This window comes from Canis aureus, chromosome 17 (genome assembly GCF_053574225.1).
Source record: "Canis aureus isolate CA01 chromosome 17, VMU_Caureus_v.1.0, whole genome shotgun sequence".
Taxonomy (NCBI): Eukaryota; Metazoa; Chordata; class Mammalia; order Carnivora; family Canidae; genus Canis; species Canis aureus.
The window spans coordinates 59,272,542-59,293,405 of NC_135627.1; the positions used below are offsets into that span (position 1 = coordinate 59,272,542).

At 42.9% G+C, this 20,864-nt stretch overlaps 1 protein-coding gene across 2 annotated transcripts in view; it reads right to left on the reverse strand.

Moving 5' to 3' along the window:
- The window catches only part of RCBTB1 (RCC1 and BTB domain containing protein 1), a 48,577-nt gene extending 27,748 nt beyond the window's left edge, over window positions 1-20,829 (reverse strand). Inside the window, exons 1-5 of one of the 2 annotated variants that reach the window (XM_077855783.1) lie at window positions 20,713-20,779; window positions 14,754-14,867; window positions 5,155-5,230; window positions 4,853-5,019; window positions 4,125-4,275 (exon numbers count right to left, since the gene is read on the reverse strand). In XM_077855783.1, the coding sequence (XP_077711909.1) occupies window positions 4,125-4,275; window positions 4,853-4,978 (277 nt within the window). In that variant the 5' untranslated portion in view covers window positions 4,979-5,019; window positions 5,155-5,230; window positions 14,754-14,867; window positions 20,713-20,779. Of the gene's footprint in view, window positions 1-4,124; window positions 4,276-4,852; window positions 5,020-5,154; window positions 5,231-14,753; window positions 14,868-20,712 lie in introns of both variants that reach the window. The other variant, XM_077855782.1, reaches the window with a different exon arrangement.
- Between the last annotated feature and the right edge of the window lie 35 nt (window positions 20,830-20,864).

Below are 20,864 nucleotides of genomic sequence, written 5' to 3' on the forward strand. Positions count from 1 at the left end.
CTAAGGTCTTGGAAGCTTGACTACCCTATGTTCTCCTACAAATGGACTTTGAGAGCTTGTCTGGAGGTTCTAGCAGGGGAGCACACCTACTCGTACACCCCTGACAATTCGGAGAGGGTGGGGAAGGTCATTCTCTCTGAGCACGCAGCATCCGGAGGGATGCACATGGAGCGGTGAGGGAGGAAGGGGACACCCACCACCCAGTCAGAGTAGCTGTATCAACCCTAGCGATCAACAGGGTGACAGATGTGGCAACCAGATCACTCTCACATCCTAGATTCCAATTTAATAATGCAGCACTGATCAAAACATTCCTAAAATGCACACAGGTTAGTAAAGCATGAAGAATTGAACACATTTTTAATCTCTATTCTTTCCCCAAAAACCTACTGAAATACAGTGAAGGGAACAATTTTCTTCAAAAAAGGCACAAACACTCAAGGACAAAAAGGACAATAAAGAAGAAAATAACAATAGCAGGGATGTGAACAAAATTTTGGAAGATGGAAGGCAGACAGATGTGGTAAGTTAACACGGCCAACCAGAGAAGGGACTATCCACGTCTGCAAAAGGAGAAGCCAATTACAACCCTGGAATCTCAGGGAGGCCCAGGGATCGGAGGGCCCGGCCACCACAGGAGATGTAAAGGCTGGTGTATCTAAAAACAGGAGCAGTTAAACCCCAAATCCTCATCCTCTTCCTGTGGGGTCAGGCAACTACCCCTTCCCAATGCTGGAATAAGACAAAAGACCTACAGCATTTAACTGCTGTGAATTTCTTATTGTGAAACAATTTCTCACTTTGTCCAAACTTCCTTCCCTCCCTTCTCCTATATAACACGACAAAGAAAATGAGTTAGGAAAATAATCTAGAGAGGCCCTAAAGGCCTCCATTATCCATGGAATACGACAATATTCTAGAAATGAAGAAATTTCCAGACTGAAGAGTCAACAGAATGATGAATACATAAAAATTATCCATACCAGAGTACATACTCATGATTTTTTCAGAAAATGGGGAACAAAGAAAAGATCCTTAAAGCTTCCAAAGAGGAAAAAAACAGTCATATGCAAAAATAACAGAAATCGCAATGGCATGAGAATCTCAATAGTAACCCTGAAACTTGAGAGGTGCGATGACTTTAAAGTTCTGAGGAAATAGGATTTTCAATCAGGAATTTGATTAAGTCCAGATGAACCACTGAACAACTGTATGTGTAAAATGAAGACATTTTAAGAGAATGTCTCAAAGATTTCTCTCACACTCCTTTCCTTGGGAAGCTACTAGAGAATGTGTTTTCACCTAAATAAGGGTATAATCCAAGGAGGAAGACACAGGGCACAATAGGGGATCCAGGGGCACCAGGGTTAAGCATCTGCCTTCAGCTATGGTCATTATCCCGAGGTCCTGGGATGGAGCCTTGCATCTTCGGGCTCTCTGCTCAGTGGGGAGTCTGTCCCTTTCCTCCTCATGCTCTCTCTCTCAAATAAATCTCTAAAAAAATAAAAAATAAAAATAGAGGATCCAGAAAGGACAAAGGTGAGGGGGTAAATGAAGTTCTGGGCTGAGAGCTGGATGGCGGGCCGACAGTGACCAGTACCAGTTAGAACGTGGGGACAGAGGGCTCCAGAGACAACTAGGTGATCTCAGATGTGCTGAGACACAATATTGCTCTATGGACAAGTGTTGGCATAACGACAGACCTATAGAAAAATAAGTGAATAAACCCCAGGAAAACAAACAGTTGTACAGAAAGGTGATGGCTCAGCTATAAATCACACAGAGTCCTAATGATGTAAATACTAAATATCGATTTAACCAAAAAGGTGATACTGCTATAGTGAAAGGATCGGGGGAGGAAAAGAAGTGGAAAAGAAAGCTAACTTCTTTTTTTTTTTTTTTATTTTTTTTTTTAATTTATGATAGTCACACACACAGAGAGAGAGAGAGAGAGAGGGGCAGAGACATAGGCAGAGGGAGAAGCAGGCTCCATGCACCGGGAGCCCGACATGGGATTCGATCCCGGGTCTCCAGGATCGCGCCCTGGGCCAAAGGCAGGCGCTAAACCACTGCGCCACCCAGGGATCCCAGAAAGCTAACTTCTATCTGCCATGATAAAAAGTGGAAAGATAAGATCTAAAATTGAAAATCCAGAAAAAGTAGTGTTAAGCATGTTAATTTAAAAATATGAGATTAAACATGAGAAGAAACATCTGAAGGAGTTAGAAGTGGTTCCCTTCTGAAGGGCAGTTTCTAAGACTGAGGAGGGGTGAGGCAGAGGTTCTTCTGTTTTTTACTAAAAGCCATATACTACTGATGGCTTAGTGTTTTAAATGGTTTCATTTGTTTTAAAACTATTTGTTGGGATGCCTGGGTGGCTCAGGGGTTGAGCGTCTGCCTTCGGCTCAGGGTGTGATCCTGGGATCCAGGATCGAGTCCCACATCGGGCTCCCTGCATGGAGCCTGCTTCTCCTTCTGCCTGTGTCTCTGACTCTCGTTCTCTCTCTGTGTCTCTCATGAATAAATAAATAAAATCTTAAAAAAAAAAAAAAAACTATTTGTTATATATATAAAATATGCACAAATACTTGTGCCATGCGTAGATCTGATACATAACACGTTTAAAGTATATTGTATAAAATGTATAATAATCAAAATTGGATTAAAGAAAACTACCCCCACAAGAAAATAAGTTATTATTATTTTTTATTTTATGTTTATTTGTGTTTAGATCTTAATTTTAACACTCAAGATAGTTAAGACTACATGATCTGGACTCTGGAAATAACTCCAAGAGTTATAATTTTCTAAGATCACCACGTTGAAGAAAATCAAGAATTTAAATATGTATGTTTTAGGGGTACCTAAATGGCTCAGTCCATTAAATGTCCGACTACTGATTCCAGCTCAGGTCATGACCTCAGGGTTATGAGATCAAGCCCCACACTGGGCTCTGCATTCAGCAGAGAATCTGCTTGAGATATTCTCTCTCCCTCTCCCTCTGCCCCTCCCTCAACTTGCACATGAGAACACATGCATTCTCTCTCAAATAATCTTTATTTTTAAAATAAATAAATAAATAAATGTATATGTTTTAGTGTGTTTACTCTGAAAAACCACCCCAGTGTTTTATAATCAGAAAGCAATGACCAGTTAAAACTGGTGTTTGTTAGGGAAAAAAATCAAATCATTAGGTCACAAGACATGACAAGCAGAACCAGTCAGCAAAGTAGTAACTGCTTGAAAGAGCCAGTGTGATGCCAGAAAGCATGGTTACACAACATGGAAGTGAGATCATCACCTCATTATGCTCAACACCAGTTATATTCTCACTAGACATTCATGCTCAGATCTGGATCTCACAGCTTGAGAAAGAGGCAGACAGCTTGGAATAGATTCAGATTTGAGTTAAAGGCAATTAAAAAGCTCAATACTAAGACCTCTGGCAATATCCAAGGAAGCTGTGATTACTCAGTCTGGAGGGAGAGAAGCAAACAGAAAGTTTCCCCCAAGAAAAGCAGAGGGTCTCTGCTAGAGAGAGCGAGAGTTAACATGCTTAAAATATAAAGGGAAGAATTCAGGTTATTCAGAGTCCTGGTTGCCCACAGTGCAGATAAATTACCAGAGAAGAAAGTTATATTCTCCTTGTTCAGTGATCTTAGGGTGGCAGAGATTAAGAGGAGAAGAATCTATCCCACATTCTTTCCAGATGGCACACACATGAATGCCAGGGACTAAACCAAGATTTCTTAGATTCAAGATTCAGGAACTACACAATGAAAGGAAAGCCAGCATTATGTGTGTTTATAAAAATGTGCCAAGTAAAATCTGAAAGTTGCCTTGCTACCAGAAATCTATGGAAAAATTAGGCTGAAGGACTATTTCATTTGCTGTATCTAATCTTTAACAACTTTGCATTAGCATTCTAATGTTTGCTTAATTTGCGAGCAATGTTATGGCTGTTCCAGAATTAGCCTGAAGTGCTTAACTTTTAGTTTGGTATAGTTCCCAGAAATTAAGAAATAAACCATTCAAAATTATTTCATAAGGCCCCACCTCCCCTCAGCTCAGAATTAATGCTCGATTTCCCACAAACTGAAAAGCTGGCTTTGTTCCCTCTTTACCTTCGGTGCTGAGAAGGACATGTGGTCCACTCCCATAACTAAGGCTTTTAATCTTCTTTCCACATAAGGCTTCTAGCTTTTTGGGTACAAGTGTACTCTGATTATCTCCAGTTCCTAGACAGTTACTGTAGTTCAGTCCGAATACAAAGACCTAGAAAACAAATAGTTTTGTCTCAGTCAGCTGGCCTGAAGTTACACCAAGGCCCCTTCTCCACTCTGAAAATAAGACACACTAAGTTCAGTGTGACAGCTCAGTAGGTAGGAAGAAACTGATCTGATTAAGAAAAATTAAGAAAAAAACCTCTGCTGCCATAACTTAAGTTTTAGAATATCTAACCATACTATGATATTCAAAGAGTAGTAGAGGGTTAAGGGGTAGTAAAACTGAAGAAACTGAGAGAGAGATTATATTAGACACAGTCTTCTTGAATTTCAGGTTCTTTTATCCCCAACCTTTTCAAAGGATAAGGAGGTAGGCCTTGTTGGATACACTTGGGATAGTGGTAGGAGAAAAGATTGGAAGGAAAGTAAGGGCCAAGGGGATAAAGTGCCAAAAAACATACAAGGGAAAGTGGAATGAATGTGTCTATGGATCTTCCACTGCAATATTTCAAAACAGAGCTTGATATGAATAAATTTGCATTCTGGGATGATCGGCTGGCCACAATCTTTTCTCAGTCTTCAAACTTCACACTCAAATTCCACTCCGCATTTTGAGAGATTCTTACCTCATCATTGTCAGTAACGTACAAGGCTTCATTGGCTGAGGTGCCAAAGACACATGCTTTCCGAATAGATGCAATTTCTTGAGGTGAGAGCAGAGTGAAGATTGGCCACTTTCCTACATCCACCATGACTCTGGATTCAAGTAATTCTTATAAATAAGCCGACATCTCTGCCGTAACAGAAAAGATCCCAAGAAAAAGAATGAAATAACCACTAAACTAAAAAAAAAAAAAAAAAAAAAAAAAAAAAAAACGGCACTGTGATTAAAAGGAAACAAAACCTAATTCCAAAAGAAACTACCTACCTTTGGTTAAATGGATCACTCACTTTCCCCAGCAACCTGTCCAATCCTTCCTCCACCGTCAAACTTGGGCCTTTCTCTGCAATGAGAGGAACAACTTGCTAGAACCAGCTGTTTGTCTTGCCTACTTGCAAGTCAGTACTTATCTGTTACATCCATACTCATGCAACCAGACAGCAGATGAGGAAAAGGCATGCTAACCGGATGAAACCACGGTCTCTCGTCATTTTTTCCTTAGGTTACTGAGATAAAGTTAAAGGTTACAGTACTAGTTTGTCTAAGACACTGAATTCTTGCTTAGGAGAGGGAGGGAGGGAGAAAGGGTGTGTGTGTGTACATGAATGTTATGTTATAAAAATCAGAATCATTACCTCTACCTCCCCGCTGTCCCACTACCACCCTGCAGGATACACCCAAAGATCCCCATCCCTTGTAGAAAACCACTGCCATACCAAGCGGCTGTTTAATGATGGGAATGCGACATCCCTCATGGGAGTCTAGAGTGGCAAGAATATTAAGAAGGACTAGCCTAAGATATACTGAATGAAACCATAAAAGAAAGGATTTATTCTGGTCCTGATTTCTATGACCATATTTTCTACATATATACAGATCAAATTTCATTTCACATTGAAAAAAGTTATCATACAAACAAGGGAAGACAATTCACCCTCATCTCAGTGTTCAAGGTCATAACTATAGCTTCCATGCAAGGGGCAATTAGCTTAAATAGTATCCTATAAAAAGCAGACATAGGTATAAATTTCCATAAAAGTCTAAACTTGACCTGTTTAAGGAATTTTATACAAAGAGCCCTGGTCATGCCTCCAATTCTTCTAGGGTTAAAAAGCATTTCTAGAAATTCCAGGGAGCTACACAGGCACAAAACCCTACCACGCCAAGTGAGTTTCCATTCTGGCTCTTACCTCTGGAAATTGAAATAGAACCAGTTTATAAATCCAACCAGGATTTCCTAAGGAGGTACAGAACTCCTGAAGTTCCTTCCTACTTCTCTCCTCAGACCTCTAAAAATAGCCAAGAGAGCCAGGCTCAAGACCAAGGCCTTCTGGGGTCCAGGACCTCTGAGAACACCTTGGGGCTTAGGTGTACTTAGCCAAGGCCTCAGTTTTCACCATCCAGGGAGACTTTTCCCATCAGCACTAACTTGGATGACAGGGAGGATGACTGCTATGCCTCAAGAATCACATCACATATTCAATAAGCATTAAACACAATCAGGACGAGCTACTCCCCATCACTCCACAGCAGACTCCTGAAACAACATTTGAATGCTCTGAGAGGTATAGACAGGTGCGTGCTGGTGAGGACACACAAAGGATTTGGGGAAAGGTAAATAATACATTAAACATGTTCGAAGATGTTGTACACGTACAACTAGTACAAAGGGGTAAAGGAAAGTAAGTCTCCCTACCATCCCTCCCCAACCCTCTCCTCAAAGGCAACCACTGTGGACAGTTGTTGCTAATTCCTTCCAGAGGCAGTGTATACTTACAAAAGCACTGGGTATATGTGTGTGTAGAAGCCTTCTTCCCCTTAGTCGACAGCACATCTTGGAAAGCATTATAGATTAGTACATGTAGACGGACTTCATTTCTTTTCACTGGCACTTATTTTTTTTAAAGATTTTATTTATTTATTCATGAGACACAGAGAGAGGCAGAGACACAGGCAGAGGGAGAAGCAGGCTCCATGCAGGGAGCCCGACGTGGGACTTGATCCCGGGTCTCCAGGATCACGCCCTGGGCAGAAGGCAGGTGCTAAACCGCTGAGCCACCCAGGCTGCCCTCACTGGTACTTTTAAATAGCATTCCACCCATCAAGTTAACAACTTATCTGCTTCTACTGAGAGACTGTTTAAGTCACTGCTAGTCTTTTCCTAACACAAACAAGCCTGCAATTATTGTCTACATATATTATTGCATATGCACGTCTTTTCTGATATATACATTTATAAGATAAATTCCTAAAAATGAAGCTGCTGGGTTAAAGTCTAATTGCTATTTTATCTTTTTTTTTAAGATTATTTATTTGAGAGAGCAAGCACACAGGAGGGGAGGGAGTCTTAAGGCACCACCCGGGCACCCCAAATTGCTATTTTACCTTTAACAGTTACCTCAAATTGTTCTCTACCGAAATAGTGCCAGTATATAAAATAACCACCAATGTATGGCAGCACCTGATTAGCCACATCCTTACTACACAGCGTATTATCATCGTATCTTGGTTTTCTTTCAACTTGAATTTCTCTTATGATGAGTGAGGCTGGGCATCATTTAAAAAAATAATCACAATAATAGCAACAATAATAACTGATAATTCTCGAGCAGTATGTGTGCCAAGTACTGTTCTTGATATTTTATATCTATTAATTCATGTAATCCTCAACTTACAGACAAGGAAATAGGACACAAAGATATTTTAAGAATTTGCTCAAATCATAAAGTGGCTGACTCAGGGCCTGAAGCCGCACAGAACCTGGAATCTGCATATGCACTCCTCACCTCTTGGCCTCATGCGTCATCCTTTTATAAAGTCCCTTTTTTCCTACTGGACTATTGTTCTTTTCTTTGCTCTTGATTTTTGTGTTCTTTATATGGTATGATTGCCTTAAATGCTCTTAGAAATAACAAAAAAGATGCCTCCTACCCTGCACCCAAATGGCCTGCCTTGTGTCTCTTACAAAATAGGGAAGAAGTCACAAGAAAGGAATAGTATAAATGAATACAAGCATAATGAATTCCAAATAAAAAAACAATCCTTTATTTTCCTAGGTTATGAATCACATCAAAGTTAGTCCTCAAAACTTAATATTGTATGTAATATGGAATTTTAAATAAACAGGGAAAAGGGGAGGGATTTAAGTTAGCCAAAGAAAATATGATTCGTCACATTTAAAATTACAACACAAAGGGGGGCGTCTGGGTGGCTCAGTAGGTTAGGCGTCTGCCTTCAGCTCAGATCATGATCTCAGGGTCCTGGAGAGCCCCCCATCGGGCTCCCAGCCCAGCAAGGAGCCTGCTTCCCTCTGCCCCCCACCTCCACCTCCCTGCCCCCACTCTCTATCGTGCTGACCCTCAAATAAATAAATCAAGTATTTTTAAAAAATTACAACACAGAGGGATACTAACATTCAAACGTACACAATTTCCTGACAACAACACAATTATTCTGAAGTCATGAATCAGTCACACAGGCAACTATGCCCCCAAGGGTTTGGCAAGCTACTGGAAAACCAGACTTCCATAATGATGGCTTATTATGCGAACTGAGTTTACCCATCGCTGAATTACTTGCAGCTTTATTTTACAAGATGTCTGTCCAAAGTCTTGTAAATTAAAAGTCAGCATAAAACCAGGTCATGTATCTTACAGGTCCATACCCCTCATGGGATCAGAAGCATTACCAACAGTCTGCATGGTGGGAAAGAGAGTCCTGAGGCGCAGGCTGGCTTTTAACTAATCAGGGTGACATGCCACCTACCTTTACGAGCCTGGGTTTCTCAAAAATCCGTCCTATAAAACTCTGTAACGTTGTGGTCAAGCTGGGATGAACAAGCCGCAGGGGATTTCAGATGGTGTGAGAACGAGGGCAGTACTGCTGCCCAGGCAAGTCATTACCCCGACAATCCCATGAGGTGGGTAAAGACCAGGAAGGAAGACACTGACAGTGATCATGAACTGCTGCGGCCCCACAGGAGGCAGCCTCACACACATTATTTTATCTTCTCCATACTCCTGTGAGGAAGAAGGGCCATAATCCATTCTTCGTAGATGAGGAATGAGGTTCAGAGGTAAAGCGACTTCCCAAGGTCACAGAGCAGTGAAAAGCACAGTCCGGACTCAACCCCAAGCCCTCTGAGTCTTCTTACATCAGAGAACATCAGCCCTGGCCCCTGAGAGGTTAAACTTCTCGAATATTATTTCCTTCTGACTTTATTTTGCCTAATACTGTATACCAGCATCTGTCTTTAAAATGCTTCAAATATAAAAAGTACTTCTCCCTACCCCCCCAAAAAATGTGTTCCCTCATTTGCTTCCATCTAAATTTGGCTGGTTAAACCCTGTGAATGTCACTCATTCCTTCCTCCTTCCAAAAACCACTAAGTAGCAGGCTCCGGAGACCAAATGCACCTTTGTCCTCAGGGACTCCCAAGAGTGTATGAGCACAAGGTGCCTCCTTGGCTGCAGGCTGCTAAAGCACAAAGGATGCCTTGGTTAGACTCGCCCAAGCTGAGCAGCTGAGGACACGAACAGGGTATCCTCAGACCTCGGACAAGGTTCTCCGAGAGGTTCTGTGTAGGTAATTAAAACTCAGGATGTGGGATCCCTGGCTGGCGCAGCAGTTTGGCGCCTGCCTTTGGCCCAGGGCATGATCCTGGAGACCCGGGATCGAGTCCCACGTCGGGCTCCCGGTGCACGGAGCCTGCTTCTCCCTCTGCCTATGTCTCTGCCTCTCTCTCTCTCTCTCTCTGTGACTATCATAAATAAATAAAAATTAAAAAAAAAGAAAACCTCAGGATGTGCTATGTGCTGTACAGATCAGATCAGTCCTGAACTCCGGCATGTGGCATACCTTGTCCTAAGGCAGCATAATGTAAATGCAAATACCATCAACATTTTCCAATTAACTCAAAATGACCACCATCATCATTACAATTAGATTACTGTGGTGAGATGTTTAATTTCTCCACTTACCTGGGGGCAGCAACACCTTTGCTAATATTTTTTTATTAAAGATTTTATTTATTGATTGATGAGAGAGAGAGAGAATGGGAGGAGAGGAGAACGGGGAGTTACTGTTTAATGGGCACAGAGCGTCAGTTTGGGAAGACTAGAACGTTCTATGGAGACAGGCAGTGGTAACCGCTGCACAATAATATGAATGTTTTTGATGTCAGTAAACTGTATACTTAGAAATGGTTAAAATAATTAATTTTATGTTATGTATATTCTACCGTAATTTTTGAAAATCAAATTATGGGGGCACCTGAGTGGCTCAGTTGGTTAAGGGACCAACTCTTGGTTTTGACTGTGCTCTGTGGGGAGTCCACCTGAGATTCTCTTCCTTTCCCTGTGCTCCTTCCCCACACACGTGCATACATTCTTCTCTTGCTCTCAAATGATCTTTTTAAAAAATTAAAAATAAAATGATGATCCCATGGATTTACATCAACCTGTATTAATAAGTTCAAAGCTATACGTTTTTATTTATTTTTATTTTTTAAAAAGATTTTATTTATTTATTCATGAGAGACACAGAGAGAGAGAGAGAGAGAGGCAGAGACAAAGGCAAAGGGAGAAACAGGCTCCATGCAAGGAGCCCAATGTGGGACTTGATCCTGGGGCTCCAGGATCTTGCCCTGGGCCTAAGGCAGGGGCTAAACCGCTGAGCCACCGAGGGATCCCCAAAGCTATATGTTTTTAAATTAAATATAGAAGTGTTCCAGTCCTAAAAAATATTTTTGAAAAAGTAAAATCAAAATTAATTCTGTCTTGGGAAGGTAAGTTTAGATTAGAGAAATCTTAAATGGAACACTTCTAAAAGACATACAGCCTTCTTAGAACTTTCTAGCATATATAGCAATTCAAACTAAACCAACTACTTGTTATGATGACCAGTCCTCCTAGAGATTATTATAAAAATGAGTTCTAATCAGCATGTCAGTTATATTAAATAATCACCTCTGAGGGCAGCCCGGGTGGCTCAGCGGTTTAGCACAGCCTTCAGCCCAGGGTGTGATCCTGGAGACCCAGGATCGAGTCCCACATCAGGCTCTCCCCATGGAGCCTGCTTCTCCCTCTGCCTGTGTCTCTGCCTCTCTCTCTCTCTCTCTTTCATGAATAAATAAAATCTTAAAAAAAAAAATACAGTTAAAAAAAATCATCTCTGAAGTACTTCAATAAGATAATCTTTTTTCGGGGATCCCTGGGCGGCTCAGGGGTTTGGCGTCTGCCTTTGGCCCAGGGTGCAATCCTGGAGTCCCGGGATCGAGTCCCACGTTGGGCTCCCGGCATGGGCCTGCTTCTCCCTCCTCCTGTGTCTCTGCCTCTCTCTCTCTCTCTCTCTCTCTATGTCTATTATAAATAAATAAATCTTTAAAAAAAAAAAGATAATCTTTTTTCTTTTGCAACATTTTTTTTTTTTGCTTATTACTTAGGAAGTACTTCCTTATACAAAGCATTAATATGTTCAGCCTCAATTGTGCATTAATAAGTGAATCAATGATTTCTTGCTTTTCTGCCATATGGAAATAAAGCAAGAATAGTGCAGAAATAAGAAAGCAAAGGATGGAAGCATTTTAACACCTCAAAGGATAATAGGTCAACTCATGTGGATCTCCATATTTTCTCTGGCGCTTGAAAATATACCCTATATTCCCAAAGACTTCTTTTGTGTCCATTGGTAACAGATCAAAATCCCATTCCCTAGATGGCTTTTCCCAGTGAACCAGCACTGCCCCTCAGAAAGCTCGTGGCATGGAGAAAAAAAGGTTATTTTATTTTACACTCTAAAAGCAAATTTAGTCAAGAGGACAAACACAGACCTTCCAATTTTAGAAATCTACATTTAGAATGGAAGACTAAAGGAGTAATGTAGCAACCGATCTTTGGATCCCTCTAGGAGCAATTTATTTTCCCTTCCCCAGGGCACCAAGTAACTGTTAAAGGAAGGTTTGCTTTACTGATCTGGCAGAAAATGTATTTGAATACATTTACATGGATTTTAAAAAAACAACAGGAAATGGAGAAACTAGTAAAGGAAAACTTTGTTTTTGATAAAATAATGCTCTCAATATTAAACAACGCTGGAAATTAGAATTGTAACGTACTAGCAAGTGGCTTCCACACGGGTATCACCCTCACTTTAACCTGCATGTATTTGGCACAAAGGAGACGGATGCAACGGACGGGAGAGTCCACATCAGAACGTGTCTCCTGCTGACCTAAAACAGTTTGCTAAGGAAGAGGTCAGAATACCGTGAACAGCCACGCAGGCTGGTTAGCTGGCACCAAGATTCTGACTCTTCTAGTGGCGTCATTCTTGGGGCAGGAGGAAGTGTGTATCCTTCCTTATCTCGGAAGCTGATATTCTCACAGTAAACATAAAGGACTCTGAATGCTCAGTCCCCTTAGAGGTGGCCTGTATGATCTTCAGCACACCAGATATGGCCTGGTACAGACTATTTCAAATAGCTACGTCAAATATGAAAAACGACGTTGTAATTGCAAAAAAACTTTATTTAAATTAAAGCACTTACACGTACACTGAAAATCTCTAATAGAGGTTTTTTCTTCTGTTTTCAGAAACTGGATGGGTAATGATTTATTATCAGCTTAAGTTGCTAAGCTGCCTTACAACAGGAATTTATTTATAGTTAATGAGCTATTGATAAAGTCTAAGATGCCTCACCAAAAAAAGCACTACTGTAGGATATTGTGAACAAAATAATAGCATATATTAATTCTTCCTCTGACAATGACCCCACACACCAAGAATGTTGGGGGAAATCATAAAGAGCAATATGTTCATGGTCTCTGGTTTTTTTTTTTTTTGTTTTTTTTTTTGGTCTCTGGCTCTGAAGAGATTATGGTCTTCTTAAGATTTTATTTATTTATTCACGAGAGACACAGAAAGGGAGGCAGAGACAAAAGCAGAGGGAGAAGCAGGCTCCATCCAGGGAGCCCGATGCGGGACTCGATCCCAGGATCACGCCCTGAGCCGAAGGCGGCGCTAAACCACTTAGCCACCCGGGGACCTGCGAGATTATGGTCTAAAAGAAAGATCCTAGGAAGTGGAAACCTGGAACACAAATACAAGTAGAATAACCAGACAACAGAATACCACATACAAATATATGGTCCATGTGATACATATGAATGTATAAATGGAAAAAAATTATGTGCACAACAGTTACAACCAAATGAAAATGATATATCCTGGAAAACTGCTACACGAAATTCCAGAAATCAAATTCTTAGTATCCTAGCAGATGATAAAAATGTAAGCATTTCCTCAGTGAAGATCACCCAGTTTCCTGCAGGAATGAGGGTTTTTCATAGCTTTCTTCCTTTTTTCACCAACGGAAGTTCCTGTCTGAGCACAAAAGATGTAAGTGTGTAGCCATCTTTCTCTATTTTTGAGTATCGCATTTTAATTCTAGTAAGACTTTCAAAGAGATGAGTTGTAGGGTTTTAGGCTAACTTCTGGGGTGCAACTCCACAGCTTGTCATGTCACACGTCTACGCCACAGCAAAATAAATTCAGGAAACCTCTCAAGTTACAGAAGAGCCAAATGTTACTCTCATCAATTTCTGCCGTACTCCTTCTAATGGTCTTTTTGAGACTGAACAGATGCTACACCTCTGACTTAGACGCCAAATGTATTTCCAAGGGCCAGACGGGCCTCTAAGACTCAGCCTCAGATTTTTATAAATAAAAATACACTTTAAGACTGCTGCAGCCATACTGTGGTGTGAGTACTGCAAAGAAGCAAAGTTTCAGAGATACTGATGCTTTTACCGCCTCAGCTACTAGAACAGCTGTCATTCACTTCTCTTTTCTGCAAGCTTACCTGACTACAAGAAAGAAAGGGAATGTCCTGAATGCTTGACAAATTCCATAAAGACAAAGGGGCTCTGAGAATGTGGCATTCTCCAAAAGAGTTGATGCCATCCTTCAAAAACACAAAGATGAACAGGTGACAAGATAATCCTCCTACCTTTGTTTAAAAACAGACCGATGTTTTAGAATTTCCTAACATAGTGACTGCCCTCTTTGTCATCAGTTTTGCTCGAATTTGTTACTCACCGGAGAGGACATCTATCACTTCCCAACACAATTAGCAATTATGGTCTCTGGAAGCAATTCTCCATCCCCCCCTCCCCCCCAATCATCTGAAGGGCCACTTTCATTTCATTGCACAGAAGCTTTAGGCAATTCTAGGACAGAGTATCTGACAGCTCATTGTAAGTGAAGAAATAATTCAACTGAAGCCACGTGCTCAGGTTAGAAAAGCAAATAACCCAAGTGGCAATAGTATTAGCAGAACAACAACAACAACGTCTCCAGGGTTGTGAAGCTGACTATAATCTTATAGAAGTACTGTTTTTATGAGATACTTCTATTTTTAAAAGGCAAACAGAATGGAACTTTGATGATTTGAAGTAATTCCTATAGTTTTGTTCTTCATTGCGCCAAACATACAAGGCTTTGTAAAACAGATCACTTCAAAAATAGATGGGTCAAAAGGCTAAAGAAATGGAGAGAATACAGTAATGCTTGATTTTATTTTTCTAATGTGTTCAAGGCTGGAATAGAAGGACCCAAGTTCAAATCCATTTATGGTATCGTGAACCTTTCCTACATGAGCAGCTCTAATGTGATTTCATCTACCAGTGTCTGCTGGCCACATTAAAATATCAACCATACCCTCTGATGGCCCAAAGCCAAATTGAAATTCCAGCAGTGGACGAGCAGAGGCATGCTGTACTCATTCAAAAAATGCTTACCTGATGTCCCCTAGGTAAAAAAGCCCCAAAGCCACCACCACAACCCCCTCCCCTGCCCCAAGCAGAACTTACATGGGGTCAGGGGGGTCTAGGTGCATAAAGAGATGTTCACCAGAGCGAGCGGCCACTGCTCTGCTGGGGAGGCGGGAATGCCATGGAACACCAGAATCTCCCAGTGGCAACTACCTGTGAGAAGACAGGCACCGGGAACGGTGAATGTATATGCCAGGTGGAGGAACTGAAAGAAATGTAGCAGGGCTGTAGCCAGAAAGCTTCGCCTTTATCCTAAGAGCAACATTTAATCACTGAAAGATCTTAAGCAGGGAAGTGGCGTGATCAGATGTACGTCTGTTAAAGATTACTTGGGCTGAATGCAGAGACCAGATGGGGATGAAGAAAAAGAGACCAGATGGGGATGAAGAAAAAGAGCCCAAGGTGGCTGCGGTAAGGCCAGCAAGAAAGCAGCCCATACCAAGGAAATGGAAATGGAGAGGCCTGGACAGGAGACAGGGGACAGGAACCCCAAGAGGGTTCTTTAACTGACGGAATGGGGGAAAGGACCTGAATAAGAGGAAAGGAGAGCTAAGGATCATACCCAGCTGCTCAGCTTAAGTGACAGTGAACCACAGTGCCACTGGTTAGGACAGAGAACACAGCCAATTTCAGGGGGGAGATGAGGAAGTCTAACCTGGACATTTGAAGTTTGGCTGCCAGTGGGATATCAAAGTGGCTATGTCCAAAAGGTCCATTTATAAATCTAAAGATCAAGAAAGAGATCTGGATTGGAGATCTGGAAATTTGGCCTGAGATCACCCAGGGAAAAATGTATGGATTAAGGGGAGAAGGGGATCTTGGAAAGAACTCTAAAAGTCCAACAGCAGAGAGACAAAGGAATACCCCTGCAGAAGAGTCTGTGAAGGAATAGGCACAGTAGAAAGAAAACCAGGAGAGCATAGCGTCATAGAAGCCTAGGGACAGGGATATTACACAAAGGAGGTAGTGCCAAGGTCTAATGCTGCTGAGACCAAACTAGAAGGACTGAGGTATGTCCACTGGATGGAACAAGAATCACTGGTGAGTTTTGGTGAAGTTATTTATAGGTGGACAAGGCCAGATTGCAGCAGGTTGAGGAACATGTGAAAGATGAAGAAAAGGAAACAATGAATATAAACAACCTGTTCACAAAGTTTGCCTGTAAAGGAAAAGTGAAATAGCTAGGCAGTAAATGAAAATGGGCTGGAATTGAAGGTCATATTTTGAGTGATCTGTTTTAAACATGTTAAAGTCTCAAAAAAAATTTTTTTAATGCTTTTGTCTTCAAGTTATCCCTACACCCAACATGGGGCTTGAACTCACATCCCCAAGATCAAGAGTCACATGCTTTACGGACTGAGCCAGCCAGGTGCCCCAAGAGACTGAAAAATGTTTAAATGTTAGTGGGAAGGAGCCAGTAGAGAGAAAGATAAGGACAGGACACAACCACTAAACAGGGTTACTAAGGAAGTAACAAGAAGTGGAATCTGAAGCAGAAGTGCAAGACGAGTTGTAACAAGGAGGCGCGTCTTTGTGAAAACCCAGGAGAATGAAAGGACAGATATGGATGGAAGTGAGTTTCAAGGATGGGGCATCAGAAGTTGGAAACGATTTCTCTTCTCTTTTTCTCCCTTTCCCTCTGCAGCTTTCATTTCTACCAGTAATTTATGAGGATTCCAACCTCCCCATATCCTCACCAACACTAATTAATGTCTTTTTTATTACAGCCATCCTAGTGGCTGTGAAGTATCTCATTGTGGGTTTGATTTGCATTTGACTTGCTTCTGAGGTCACCTATTTCTCCCTGCAAAAATGGAAAGCTTTCTGTTCAGAGGAAGAGGAAAAATAGCAATAGAAAATGGAGGCGGGGGAGAGGAAGGTATGGAAAAGGTCTGAGGTCTAAAAAGCAGCCACCAGAGAGAAAGGGAAAGAGCACTGAGCAGAGGAACCTCTAAAGGTGCTAAGACAGAGTCCAGTAGAAGATGGAAAGCTTCAGTCTGTAAAAGTACCCATCTGAGCTCCTGTGAGTTTTTTTTCACCAGTGAAGTAAAGTAGGTGGTTGGTTTGGTTTTTTTTTTTTTTTTTTTTCTTAAACTGATCTAACCAGACTTGGAATGGGAAGCTGGTCACTTAAACATAAGGAGACAAGTGCTCCTGAACAATACATCATCTCTTTGTTGAAAGTCCTGTATATACACATATGAAATGACAGTCTGCATAAGACCCACTCTCCCTGACCCCTGAGAACAAAGCAGATCTTACACTTGTACTCTAAGTATTTATGACTACGATCATGGTACTAAATTCATCAACTGGCAAACTGCAAGAAAACACCACACATCCATCACCTCGATAATGGGTAATTCCTTTAAAACATGTTAACTTAAGACTGGTAATAACCAATTACACAAAATGATTTTTGACTTAACCAGTTACCTTGCAGAGAACAAGATACAGTCACAGTATTTGGTGAAAACTAATTCAGGAAGTACATCCTTATGCAATGTGAAATAAAGATTTGATAATTTAGAGACTTATCACTAAGGCACACTACTGCATACGCTGCCCTCAATTCTGTGCTCAGGGATCACATCTTGGGACTGACTTATGTGTGAACCAGATTCACACCAAGGGTTTTATGAGCAAGGTGCTATGTTGTTTCAATCATCTTTTGCTGAATAACATACCATCCCAAAACTCCATGGCTTAAGACAAGAGCAATTTGCTATTTCTTTCAATTCTGTGGGGTTTTTTTTAAAAAATTTTATTTCTTTTTTTTTTTTTTAATTTTATTTCTTTATTCATGAGAGACAGACAGAGAGAGAGAGAGAGAATGAAAGGCAGAGACACAAGCAGAGGGAGAAGCAGGTTGGATGCACAGAGCCTGACGTGGGACTCGATCTGGGGACTCCAGGATCACACCCTGCACCAAAGGCGGCACTAAACCGCTGAGCCACCCAGGCTGCCCTCAATTCTGTTTTGAGTAACTCAGTTGAGGTTACTCATGAGGCCTCACTCACACATCTGGGCCACTGCAGGTGGCCTCTCCTTCTCCTAGATTCCATGGGAGTAGACACAGACCCCATATCTTAATGGGAGGTGCAGCAGTCAAGCATAGGGATGGGAGATACTGCTGGCAGTGATCATGGGTGACACTTTACCACAGCTGTCAACAATATTACTAGATGTATACACTCTACTCTTCGAGTTCATGACTGAAGCACTAGAAGGGGGATAGAAAACCTTTTCTTATGCGTTGAAAAGAACATCTCGGCAAACATACTCCTCTTTTGCCCCTGTCGAATGCTAATCTCAAGAAAGCCACAGAATCTTCTTTTCTAGGGTTGTGGGAAGGATAGGCGTCATCTTTCGAGAATAGCCTGAGTATAGTCTTAACCAAGTGAAATTCATGATCTCCTGAAAGGTCACACAATTTATGAGGTGTTCGTATGATCTCATTTGTTAAAATCTAACACTAAGAAAAAAAAAAAAAAAAAAAAGAGGCATCCCCAGCTATTTCAACTCTTACTATTCAAACTCTTTACCTAAACTCACAATCAAATAGACCTGGCTAAATTAAATTCTTCAATATTCAAACCCTTGCTCTTGCCTGTCCTACACTCCGGTATGAACTAGATTTGGGTATCACAGTATCCCTCATAACCCAAAATCTCACTGTCTGACCACAGCAACCCAGTAAATTTGTATAGTAAAAAGGATGTGTGCCCCCAAAACATTAACTGTTGTTATCTTTAGATACTATAATTACAGGTGATGTACATTCTTCTTTATGCTTCTCTAGTTTCTAAATTTTGTTTCCTTGCAAAATCAAAAAATTTAAAAAAAAAGGAAATCTAGAACGTGGACTTAATGTACTTGGAATTTTAAAGAATTAAGTCCAAATTGTGGGTCAAATACATAACTGATTTAGATAGTCACTTAGCTGATCTCCTCCACGAAGTCTATGCTGGTTGAACTCAAGCAACATTCACCATATTCCTCCTGTGCATCCTTCAACATGTACACAATATGTAACATCTTTAGACTGTTTTTTTTTTTAAACCACAGAATATCTTTAAAATGTGTCCTAATGCCCTAGTTGGACTCTAGTCTCCTTGAGCACCCAAATCTTGTCTATGATGCATGACGGTTTAATGCAGTACCCACAGAAAAAAAAATGAATAATAAGAATGGTCTTTGATCTCCTTTCAGTTTCATCCTGGCCACACTGACTTTTAGATATAGGAGGACGCGGTCTCAGACTCCCTAGTTTGAGCTGCTGATTCTTAAGATAAAGCCAAGCTTTTGCTAAAACGTACAGGCACTCTTTATTTTCAAAAATTCAAAAAAATTCTTTTGAGCTGCAAACTTTGATAGCTTTTTTTATGGCTCTCTGCTTTCTAAAGTTCCCAGGATTTGATCATCTGAGTCGCGGACATAAAAATCAGTGCAGAGCAAATCTCTTCAATGATTAATATCCTTCCTCTTCTTCTAGAGGGAAGAAGAAATAGGACCTGTCTTAGAAGTACTTAATAAATAGACTGGTATTCGCACGATGGATTAAAAGATACCCAACCCACAGATTAACTGCTGTATTAATAGAACGGACATAGTTACCTACTCAACCCTGAAAGCGTTTCAAAGAGGTGAAATGCGGGACGGGAGGCGAGGGACGGGAAGGGGGGACGACGAGACGACCTCAAGGGTTGAGCACCTGCCTCTGACCCAGGGCGTGACATCGGGGTCTCGGGATAGAGTCCCGCATGGGGGAAGGGGGGCTCGAGGGTTGAGCACCTGCCTCTGACCCAGGGCGTGACCTCGGGTCCCCAAATCGAGTCCCGCATGGGGAGGGGCGGGACTCAAGGGTTGAGCACCTGCCTCTGACCCAGGGCGTGACCTCGGGGACTCAGGATAGAGTCCCGCATGGTGGGGGCTCGAGGGTTGAGCACCTGCCTCTGACCCAGGGCGTGACCTCGGGGTCACGGGATAGAGTCCCCAATGGTGGGGGCTCGAGGGTTGAGCACCTGCCTCTGACCCAGGGCTTGACCTCGGGTCCCCAAATCGAGTCCTGCATGAGGAGGGGCGGGACTCAAGGGTTGAGCACCTGCCTCTGACCCAGGGCGTGACCTCGAGGTCCCCGGATCGAGTCCAGCATCGGGCTCCCTGCGTGGAGCCTGCTTCTCCCTCTGCCTGTGTCTCATGAATCAATAAACCAATCTTAAAAAAAGAAAACCACACACACACACACACAAAACAAAGGTGAAACGCACCCAGTGCTCACTCCAAATGGACACTTTCTTAAGTCCCGGGCACACTGTAAAGTGCCCTGGGGTCGGCTCCCCCTGCGTTCCCTCCAGCACGCTGTGCCCTGGGGGCCTGATGTCACCGCCCCACGAAGCACGGCAGCCTCGGAAAACTCCGTTTTTGCCTCCAAGAGCTAGAATCCCGCCCCCTTCCCGCCTCCGCGCGCCAAATAATAATAATAATAATAATAATAATAATAATAATAATAATAATAATAATAATAAAATACAAAATAAAAGACGGGCCAACGTCCAATAAGCCAGAACCTGCTTCTAGGCACCAGTGTGCTGCCGCTCGGGCGCTCGGCAGTGCCCAGCTTCTGCAGAGACGACCCCGGGGCGGGTCAGAGGCCGCCGCGTCCCGGGGGCCGTCGAGGGCACCCGGAGGGGAGCCGGGGGCGGGGCGCCGGCCGCAGGCCCAGGGCTCCTCGGTGCGCCCCCCGGGCGCCGCACTGCTGGGGGGGGGGTCTCCTCGGGGCCCGCAGCGCCCGCAGCCGCGTCCAGACGGAGCCGGGGAAACTTTGCCCGCGCTGCCCCCGCCCTCGTCCCCGGCTCCCGCGGCTCCCGCGGCGGCGCAGACTCCTCCCGCCGGGCCGCGGAGGGAGCCGGGGGCCGAGCCCGCAGCCCCACGGAGCGGGGGAGGACGCGCACGGGGAAGGGCGGCCCCCGCGAGCTCGCCCCCCACCCCCGACTACCTGGACGCCAGCCACCGCGTCGCGCCGTCCGCACTGGCCCGGCCCCGGGAGTCGCCCGCCTGCAGCCGCCAGGCGCTCTGGAGGCGCGGAGGGGGCGGGGCCGCGGTCACGTGGCCGGGCCGCCTCACGTGACGCCGACGCCGCGCGGGGGG